Genomic DNA, 10,881 nt, shown 5'->3' on the forward strand with positions numbered 1-10,881 from the left:
TATATATGTATATATAAATATATAGATAGATAGATATGTATAAATAAGTAAGTAATAATCTTCTGGTTTTGTCAACTATGTTTTGTTTTTGTTTCCGGTCTAGTAAAAACCATTTCACCATCACTCTCATCTCAGACAAAACAACATCCTGCTTTCTTCCTGAATGGACCATTAGACATTCTCTCATGTCAAACCTTCAGGAATCAGTTTCCATCATTCCTGCTCTAAAGTCATGATCATCACCCAATTTCTATAAATTGGATTCAAAATATTTGCAAATAACATATATTCTATTGATGAAAGAAAGAAATAATTTCAAAAATATTTGATGAAATATTAAAAAAAGCATTGAGAAAGCACTCTACAACAAATAGGACAAGCCACTTTGCGTTCTTTAGGTCTGTAAATGGGCCAGTTGTATAAATTAGATTTTCATTTCATGGTTTCATTAACATAGAGCACACTGCCCGGGTATTATACCATTACTATATTTATTTTATAGTTTTAGCCACTTTGCATACTTTGAAAGAAAATCCACCTCTTCTTTTTTGGCTCTTGGGGGGCAGAGGTGTTGCTGTGAGGGGGCAGTTTTAAATTTGATGTTTATAGATTAGGGCATTCCAGTAACCTGACCCATGATCCTGATGTGTTAATTCTTGGAATTATGTAAACACAGAAATTAAGTTATTTAGTAAGCTGCTTATTCAATTTCCTCACATGCAAAATCTTGCAAAAGTATTCACACCCATTCAACTTTTTTACTTTTTTACTATACAACCTAAACCCTCCATGCATTTCTATTAGGCTTTAGGACAATAGACCAAAAGAAAGCGATACATGGGTGTGACATGAAAGAAGTATGATGAAAATAAATCAAATTATGAAAAATGTGTCATACATTAGCATTTATTCAGCAGCTGCGCAAAGGGAGTTAATTGGCTGCTTTGTAATGTGGCGCTGAAACAATTATCTCTCTGAATGGGGATCAAAAAACAGAAATGAGTATCCATGTCAATAGAAACAGGAAGAAGTGAAATGCTTTTACAACTACTATCAGAGAAGAAGGAGCCCAAATACCTTGATGTTCACCTGGACACCAGATTGGACTGCAGACACAAACATGATGCTTTAAACAAGAAGAGTCGGAGCAGAGAGAGTAGGCCTATTTCTTAAGGAATCTTAGATCCTTTTATATTTGCAGCAAGATGCTGCAGAGTGTGGTCTTTTCTCTTCTGCCTTCATCTCTTAATGACTTAAAGAAGCTCATCAAACTGACAAAAAAGTTCTGGAAAACCCTGTAGAACCACGGAAGATGATTTCACAAACATTATTTTATCAAATGAGGAACAATACTGAACAGCCTGAGCATCCTCGAAAATGTCTTCAATCAAAGGCCTTTCTAGGTTTGTTGCTAGAGAGACTGCTAAAGGAGACTCCACCCGTCTCCAACTATCAACATCTACTTGATAAAGGAACCCCTGTAAGAGTTACTCCAACATTAAATTCCTCTATGTGATCAGTAAAGTATTTCTAAATGGAGTCTCAGGAGTAGAACCACTGAGTAACCCAAGCTCTACTGGATGAAGTCTCTTTAAAGAACAATATTAATTTGCTGCCAAGGATTCTTAACAGGATTACAGCCTGGAGTTGACTGAGCCATCATATGTTTCCTCTAAATAAGTTCACCCTGATTCAGGCTGTATGTTTTTGGTGGAGGTTCTGCTGGAACATGCAGTACCCAGTCTTTTGTAGCCTCTAACAGGATTGAGATACGTATATTCAACTCCATCCATTTCCCCATCACCACAGATCTTTTCCCCAGATCCTGATGAAAAGAAACCCTCCCCACAGCATGATGCAACCACCACCATGCCTCGCATGGAATATGCAGTGTTCAAGGTAATGTGAAAGAGGTTTCTTAACATTTAGACCAGGACGTTAAAATCTGGACTGATCGAACAATCCGCCTTCTTCCATGTTTACAGAATACACTTTTTGAACTCTGGTACGGCAAACAAAACGATGAATTTCCTTTAACAATCATGTTTCTCCATGATCCTCCTTTATGATGGGCAGATTTGTGGAGCGGATTTAAGTGTTAACTTAGAGATACCTGAGTAAAAGGAGCTAAATGCACACATATGCATGTCACTAGAGGTGAGAAGCCACTACTTACATTTCCTTAAGTAACATTTTGAAAAAAAGTGGGAGCTGTTTTAATGCACAGTCCTTATTATTTATTATTATGTATTATTTTACCCACTGACTAACTTAAGTTAAAACAGTCTTTTTTGTTTTACTGTCACTTTTATCTTTAGAGACTCTGATAACATGGATGGCTGGGAAATATACAGTAAGAAGTATGCGTTCATACTGTCACTTTAGGGAGGTAGATTACCCTGTTCTATATACCAGAAGAAATGGTTCTTGTTTATCTTTCAATTATTCCTGTATTGGAAAATATTACTTTTTTAATTCTTTAAAACAAAAAGAATTTGCTAACATTTTCTACTATACTCTGCATGATTACATAATTTAATAGTAAAAGTTACTCAGTACTTGAATTGCCTTTTGACCAAATACTTTTTCACTTACTTGAGCAATTTCCTAGACAATAGAAATATCATGAAATACTTTTTACTTGAGTACATTTATTTGGCATTCTACCCACTTCTGCATATTGTGTGTTTTTTTTAGATATTTATTTGAAAGAAATTTGGCAAACTTGCATACATTTTTACTTCACAATTATGTTTTAGTTTGTATTTTTTTTTAACATAAATAAAAATAAATAAATATATGAGGTTAGTTGTAATCTGGTAACACATGAAACTGATGTGAAACCCCTTGAATATGGGGATTATTTTTTTTTTTTTTGGTTTAATATGAAATAATGATGAAATAAATTCAGATTATGATGACTTGCAGTAAGACCATATGTATCACCTCTTAACAAGTCTGATTGGTCAGATAATCAAAGGCACTTCCTTAACTGCAGCAACCGCAAACAAGAGATGTCCATCACTAAAATGTGTTTGGCAGATAAGTCTAAGACCAAAGCATTTCTTAACAGAATTTATAACATTAGCATTAAGGGAGAGTTTTATTCTAATGAATTATTTCAGCAAAGTAAAAAATAAATAAACCCAGATGAACATTTCAAACAATTTCTGAATAATCTCCTCACTGGTAGAGGACAATTTGAAATAATTTTGATTTAATCAAAAAGTTTATCTCTGATAGGAAATGAGAGAAATATTTCAAAAGATAGTAAAACAATGAAAATGGGGAATAAACAACAACAAAATATATCATTTTAATGTGGTAAATGAGATTATACACTTCTGGATATTCAACAGGAAAATCTTCAGGAAATTAGTCATTAGAGAACTTCTTTCTTTTTATACCTGCAGACCAGCTTTTTTGTTTGTTTCCACTTTCATTTTAACAACCAAATCTGTTAGATGTAAAGGCCTCCTCACCATCACCTTAATCCTTAGCTCCATGACATCCATTGACATAAATCTGCCACGGGTACAGATGACCGAGCTTAACTGGAACATGAGAGGTTGCAGCTTTTTATTGTGTGATCTCTCTTAATTTGAGCAAATAATCCTACCGTAATAATTCTTTCAATAACCCACGAAAACCAAAGCAAACCACTAAAACACAGATTTAATGTTCCTCCTTTGGTTTTAAAGATCCAGATGTGTTGTTGAGGTTGAAAAAAATGCTAGGAACCAGCAGAGTGCTTCTTCATCTGTTTAAAGACAAACTATTTAAATACATGTATTTATTTATTCAATTGAGGCGTCTGGGAACACAGTCCCTTTACAGTACAAAAGATGTTCCCTGTTTTTGCACTAATTTCAAGTTTAGACTCACAGTTTGTGAGCAAACAGCTTAAAAATGTTTTAAACATTGCTGAATTTTTTATGTCCTGCACTCACAGGTCAATTTTCAACACTTGACACAAACTTTGAGTTTCATGAAAACTACCACATGAACTACAAACATTCATACTAACTAACTTTTAAAACTAAACAAAATCTACAACAGTAAAGTTAACTTTAATAAGCTATAGTATCATATTGGTCTAAAACAGCCCGAGTGTTGGGGAGAAGCCATTTCCATGAGATAGTCCTCTATTCGTGTCTCTATGTCGGCCCAGAAGACTTCTACTTGCTCCCTGAAAGGTGGATGCCATGACCACAACATGGCGACCCCTGCCACGGCGAGGAGCAGGAGGAAGAAAAGACAAACCCTCCACCAAGAGCTGCACGGCGTCTAAAAGGAGAGGGGAAAGCATCACATGAAAGATGGATGAGAGCGTACAGAAACACACACTCATGCATCTATAAAAATAATACTAACTGGTCTCCTGGGGCGGTGGCTGAGCTGCCGGAGCTCGTCTCTGCACTGTGACAGTCGGGCCTGGCTGGACTGACACTCCTGCTCCATAGTGTGCAGCTCCGCCTGCAGCTCCTGACACTGCACACACGGGTCATATGGAAGAAGAAGATCCAGACTAAATATAGCTGCAGCCCACTAAAGAGGCATTTACACTTCATTTCCTATTTTAAGACAAAAATCAACCTAACAGGCTTTAATTCTATTTATAAAAGTTTCACTAAAGTCAAAAGTTGAGCAACATGCATTATATCTGGATTTACATTTAAACTATCAATACATTTTTATTTTATTGATGAAACATGGAATTACATACACTGTAAAAAAAAAATGCATTTTCTTTCTACAGTGTAAAATTTGGTTAAAAAATGGGCACTAAAGCTAATAAATAACTCCAACCAACTTCCTAATAAATCTCACCCAGGAGCTCAAATCTAAACAGATTATTACATTATAAAGCAACAAAGCTGAAAGAGTCAAGAGTTTTTTTTTTCTTTCTTTCTTTCTAACCAGAAAGCCACGTAAAAACAAAACTAAAATGCTTGCTAATGCGGCTAAATATTTAGGGCCTGAGTTCAAAATAACACCCTTCTAATGAAATAGATACTTTGGCAAATTTTAAACAGAGTTATTACTTTAGAGATTTAAAAACATAATAAAGATATACGCATAAAATCCATTGATGTTTTTCCCAGCTGGCTAGCATTACTACAAGACCTATAATGTGGCAAAAATGATGCTGTGAATACTTTTTGTTAATTCTCTTCAAATCAAATGTGACCCCAGTGTTCGAATGCTCCCACAGGCTTTAATGGCGCATTTTCCATGGAGATGAACCCAAATATAGAAAAGGGGAAAGAGATTGGTGTCTTAAACTGAGATTCTAATGCACAAAGTCCCATTTCTGGCTCAGTAGCTTGGATAAGCTTCTCAAGCATGGCGACAGGTGATGCCATTTGTGTTCAAAACCAGAAAACAGATCCAAAGGACCTATGATTGAAGAGGTTTATGTTGAAAAAGGAAAAAAAAAACACAAAAAGGCAGACCTTAAATGAAATAAACAAATAAATTAACAATAATGTCCTACGGTGGTGTATTCAATTTAGTAATGTACCGTATGTGCCAAATAAGCAAATAAATCTGACCTTTAACCTTTAACCATATTTTACAAATCATCTTTTTACTTTTATAAACATGAACTAAAGTGAATTCTATCGCTTATTTTTCAGATGTTAATCAAATGTTTAAAGATGAAGCAAATGATTGTTTCTCCAAATATCTTTAGACAACTGCAATAAAATTGCAAACACTTATTTCTCATATATAGCTCATTAAAACTGTTATACGTTGCATGCAGAAACCATATTACTTGCTGTTTCTCAATAAGAACCTCCAGAGCCCAAAAGCAAATTTCTCATAAGCTTTATCTTTATGTTTTCACTCTGTACCACCGAACATTTCTTAGCATCTATGGTTTGCTGAGTCCAAAAGAGTTTTTGTTTTTTCCTGTTAAGTGAGCTGTGGTAGATGTGAGCAGGGTCAGAGTATTAAGGAGAGCTTGGACCCTTTTTCATGCAGTTCTAGTTTTTAATACTAATTTACTTCTACAGAAAATTGTTTATTCATGTTACGTGTCTATAAATTGGAATAAAAACTGGTGTTAAAGAATACTTTTATTGAGCCCTTGAACCTTTGTGGCAGGTTGCGTAATATTTCTCGCTTTGTTTATTCTAATCCTGCTTTATTTAGCTTGCTGTGATTTTGTCCTAAGTTCACCTCTTTCTCTTTAAGATGAAGCTTCTCCTGAGTGAGTCGGAGCTGCTCCTCCACCTGAGAGTCCCTCCTGACGGTCAGCTGTGGTTCGACGTCATATGACGTAAGGCGCTCCTGAATAAAGGTGTTCTGGCTCTCATCGCCACCATCTGTGGGACAGAAAGGACTTTAAATAACTGAGGCCTGTTGGATTTACTTCCTCTGAGCAAACATGACTCTTATTTTTTGTGTCACCTTGAAGGTTTTGGATTTCCTCTCTTAACGTCTGGTTATCCTCCTCCAGCAGACAGATGTTGTACTGAAGCTCCTGCTTTTCTTGTCTGAGCGATACCACCTCCTCCCTGAGCCCGACCTCTCTGGCTCTGGATAGCTGCACAGGATGCACATTTAGGTTTAATTATTCTCAATGGTATTATCTTTATTCCAGTCACTCAGATTTAAACCTCTAACATCCTACCTTGACTTCATTCTGCAGCTGCTGCAGCTGGTCGTTGTTGTGGTGCTGATTCTCCCTGAGCTGTCCAGAGCTTAGCACCAGCTCTCTGTAGAGGCTCTGCCACCTCAGTGCCTCTGCTTGGGCTGTTATAAGAGCTTCCTGTGGTCAAGATGTAAACAGGGTGACCTCAAGACAGTAAGTCAAGCACACAGATCAACGAAAACCAAATAACTTTAAATTAAATTTCACCTGCAGGGTCTCAGCCTGACAGAGAGCATCAGCTTTCTCCTGTGTAGCCTTCTGTAGAGCAACCAAGGCCTTCTCCTCATACATTCCCCTCTGCTTCTCCATCTGTAGCATCACTTTCTTTACTCCATCTTTAGGAAACTTCTGTAAAAACACAAGAGTGTTAGACTGAAGGATCATCATAAAATGCGATAAAAAAAAACAAAGTCATCCATTATAATCTGAGCAGTTTAGAACAAGGAAGGTGAATGTTTGCAGAATTCATAAAGAGAACATCTTTGACTTAAAAAAAAAAATGCCAGGATGCATTTTTGTAACAGATCTCCCTGCTGCTTACCTGCAGGCAGACTTGCAGCTGTGCCTCCAGAACCTTGATCTTGTTTCGCAGAAGGTCTTCACTGAAGCGAGACTGTGTGGGTTAGAGAGGAAACGAGAGACTCACGCTTTAACCTGCAGATGTCAAATTAATGGTTCATGTAACACAACAGCTCATGGGCTCATCTAACAGGTGCACACACTCAATGAAAGGTCACAGCTTGAGCTGAAATTTTCAAAAATGATCACATACCTCTGGTAGAAACTACTTAAAACATGAATAACCTATTCTATTGATTCAGTAGTTCTGTCTAATGCATTGCAACTAGGGTATTCAGAAGCAAGCTACAGGGGATGCATTGCACCTATAGCAGTGACTGTCAGACGGCTACACCCTTCCTGTGAGAGAGCGTCAGCTTGCACTTGTCCTATAGATGAAAAACGGAAGCAGGAAGTTTGAAACCACAAGCTGCACAGGCCTTCCTGAGAAATTAGCCGCCAAACATTGCTTCTGCTGCTACTGATGGGTACAAAACTGTGACACATTTTAGCATAAACCAACTGAGCAACAAAAAGGATTCAAAACAAGACAATCATATGTGAGAAAGATAAACAAAACTGCAGCCCCAAAGGTAGAAGAAGCATCTCACCGTCCATAACACATCTGAGGAGTTCACGAGGTTTGTGGAGATCTCTGTCAGGACGGCCAGCTTCTTCTTCACGGTCTCCTCTCTCCACAGGGCTTCCTGAAAAAAGAAAGCAGACGGAAGAGTGATGAAACGCAAATTGAGCACAAACTTTTAGCCTATTGGTTTGCAGAGATCTGCTTTGAAAGAAAAACACAAAAACAGCCGAGGATGTGGTTTCATTTACCTGCAAGTAGTCCGATAATCTCTGAACATCCTACGGTGACAGAGATTAGACATATTCAAAACAGATCGAACATTTGAAAACATTAAAAAACATTGCAGGGAAGTGACATTGTTTCCAGACACTAAAGTTCACTTTTAGGCTTTAGGCACACACATGCATCATGACAAAATATGACCACAAACAAGGCAATGCATGAAAAACATGACCAATCATGATCAAATATAAACACAGTATGAGCAAAAAATGCAAACAGCAGCCGTTTGAAACTTACTGATTCTCTCACTGTGACAAAGCCAGACCTGTGAGAAGGTAAAAATACCATAATAAATAAAATACATGATCCTCCTTCCTTTAATGAAGATTTAAACAGAATAAAACTCACTCTGTTTGCACGCTGATCTCTTGAAGAGTCTTTTTCTCCGTTTGTACGGAGGACTTGGGGTGAATCGCTGCAGTCCTATTATCTGTTTTGGTTCTTCTGTTTGGAACTATAAGAAAGAGGAAACCCCCAACTTTTGTTAGCAGGAGAGATTAATCGTAGTTTTTTTTAAAATAATGTATAAAAGTTTCTGTTTCTTTTACTTTTTATCTGGTTTTGGTTGGATTCTGTTGAGGAGGTAGATGTCTGTTTCCTTGCCTGAACCTTCTCCTGTTTTGTTACTGTTGTTGATTCTGTCCAAAGTGAAGCCTGAGAATAGAGGATGGATAAGGAGGAGGTATCTTTATATATTCACTTGTCATCTAAAAGTGTGGAGAAGGCTAACAAAATACCCAAGAAACATTTACCCATTTGCTGGTGCTTGGATAATCGCTTCTTCTGCTTTCTGGTGTTAGAATCATTTCTGGATGTCCATCAGCAGAGGAGAACCTTTGTGTTTTTGTAGCCAGCTTCTCACATTTCCTCCTTGATCTGTAAAGTCTGTTCAGATACGACTCAGAAAAAGAATCTATATCTGTGGAACAGATAATGCACCCCGCGGTTCGTGGCTCTGGGCTCACTGATCTCCTCCTCAGAAACTCTCGCTGTCTCTTCTCTTTCAGCTGCTTTTTGACCCGGCTTGTGTCAAGGTCTCTGGTTGGGCTCCTGCACGAAGTCACGTTGTTGCGTCCACGTAAATACTCTCGTCTCTCTGTGCGATAGTCAACCATCCTGTCAAATTCTCTTTCTTGGAACTGTCGTGTTCCGCTGAAATCCAGGAGGTCCATGGCAGCTCCTTGGGCTTCTTAAGCAGACCCAAAGCTGGAGAGAAATGACATGATGAGTTCAGAAAGTAAACACTTTTAAAGCTTTTTTAGCTGGTAGGGTAGATAAGAGTAGCCATGAAGGGTGAGGTCTTATAATGAAAGTAAAACTGTACATTTTATACTTCTAACAATTTAATGAGAAGACCTTTTTATTGTTAATTAGAAGAATATTGGTCAAAACCAGCAGCTCCACTCCAAGCTAGGTGTAAAGCGAAAGCTAACATGCAAGCTCAACAACGTGGACAAATTTTCTCTGTGAGGTATGCAGGATGACCCCACTTGAGAACTATCTGGCCAAAACGTACTACACAAGGAGCTTCTTTAAAATCTATTTCCACAGGTTTACATTAGAGACTCCTGCAGGCCCTTTCAACTGTTGATCACAGACGTGCAGGTGCAAGATAATCTAAAGCAACACAAATTACAACAGAATGAGCGTAAAAACTTTGCAGTTAGGCTCACCTTTTAGGCCATCTCATTCATTGGGGAAACCGTTTCAATGGAGGCCAAGAAGTCGTCCATTTTCTCCCTCTCCTCTAAGACAGCGCCCAGGTTTTAGTCTGTGTTTCACATGTAGCTGTTTCTGTTGAGTGTAAATTTTCAGGAAGTGAAGAGAACCACGGCGTCATATGTTCCTCTATCTCAGCAGCCACTCGCACCACACCGATGGCACACACGGGTGGGCCTCAAGATTACAGACCCAGACAGGCCAGACCACCTCTAATAAGGGACAGCAGACAGTTATAAAAACCCATCATTTCAACAGAGCAACACTGAGCATGCAGACTTTTAGCTGAAGCTCTATGGAAGTATGCTAAGAACATTGCTCCACCTTTAACGATTACAGAGTGAAAACCTGACTTCACACCTCGCTGGTTCAGTAATTATGCAGGCAATATCATTAAAAAATTTAGCACAAACTATTAGATTAATCTTATACTCAACAGAAAAACTTTAATCTGATACATTTCTTTATTCATTTCTTTATTGTTTTATTATTGATTTAGAATGTAATAATTTGCAAAGGCATTGGTCAAAGATTTATGAGCAGACCCAAGTGCATGAAAACAAAAATTTATATAATATATCCCATTAAAAAATTCTGACTATGATAATAATTTTTATGAAACATTTCATACAAAGAATATCAATATAACATAAAAATAATACTTTATTGTTATATATTCGATATAGCTCTAAGCAAACTATGTGATATAAAATCATACAAAAAATGATCAAAGTATAATAAAATAGGAAGTCAACTTACATACATCTACTTTTGGTATTTCAGAACAACTTGCTTTGGGCAAGAGGTTACATTAATTAGTATTTTACTATTTTATTTTACACAATCTATCAGGGATTTGACTCTAGCTGTAGCTCACCAGTTACATACTTGAATTTCCTGAGCCCTTCAAAATAGTTTCGCCTCTTTAGACAGAATATTGTATTTTATCTTATAGCTGTTTATCTTAATATGTAAGCACTCACTACTTAAATATAAAAGTAAGCTAAATGTGTATATATATATATATATATATATATATATATATATATATATATATATATATATATATATATAT

At 37.0% G+C, this 10,881-nt stretch overlaps 1 protein-coding gene across 2 annotated transcripts; it reads right to left on the minus strand.

Annotated features, from left to right (window-relative positions):
* Positions 1-3,690: 3,690 nt before the first annotated feature.
* On the minus strand, positions 3,691-9,996 carry traf3ip3 (TRAF3 interacting protein 3). Of its 2 annotated transcripts, XM_015381306.1 has the most exons (14): positions 9,761-9,996; positions 8,840-9,293; positions 8,636-8,741; positions 8,436-8,541; positions 8,325-8,352; positions 8,054-8,083; positions 7,831-7,926; positions 7,203-7,274; positions 6,869-7,009; positions 6,641-6,778; positions 6,418-6,553; positions 6,187-6,332; positions 4,375-4,491; positions 4,087-4,287 (listed from the first exon to the last, which is right to left on the minus strand). In XM_015381306.1, the coding sequence occupies exons 2-14, from the start codon at positions 9,257-9,259 to the stop codon at positions 4,087-4,089; spliced, it is 1,737 nt and encodes a 578-aa protein (XP_015236792.1). In that variant the 5' UTR covers positions 9,260-9,293; positions 9,761-9,996. The 2 variants fall into 2 exon arrangements, with proteins under 2 accessions (XP_015236793.1, XP_015236792.1); XM_015381307.1 differs by lacking the exon at positions 9,761-9,996 and having other exon boundaries at positions 3,691-4,287; positions 8,840-9,259.
* Between the last annotated feature and the right edge of the window lie 885 nt (positions 9,997-10,881).

Source organism: Cyprinodon variegatus, unplaced genomic scaffold, assembly GCF_000732505.1.
Source record: "Cyprinodon variegatus isolate N-32 unplaced genomic scaffold, C_variegatus-1.0 Scaffold231, whole genome shotgun sequence".
Lineage (NCBI taxonomy): Eukaryota > Metazoa > Chordata > Actinopteri > Cyprinodontiformes > Cyprinodontidae > Cyprinodon > Cyprinodon variegatus.

What these genes read in the sequence shown, in the direction of transcription:
- traf3ip3 (XM_015381307.1), bottom strand. Translation starts at nt 9,259, where the DNA reads ATGGACCTCCTGGATTTCAGCGGAACACGACAGTTCCAAGAAAGAGAA. An exon ending in CAACCAAAACCAGATAAAAA is followed by an intron (nt 8,542 to 8,635) that starts GTAAAAGAAACA and finishes TCTTTCTTATAG; the next exon opens with TTCCAAACAGAAGAACCAAA. An exon ending in AGCTGCAAGTCTGCCTGCAG is followed by an intron (nt 7,010 to 7,202) that starts GTAAGCAGCAGG and finishes GTGTTTTTACAG; the next exon opens with AAGTTTCCTAAAGATGGAGT.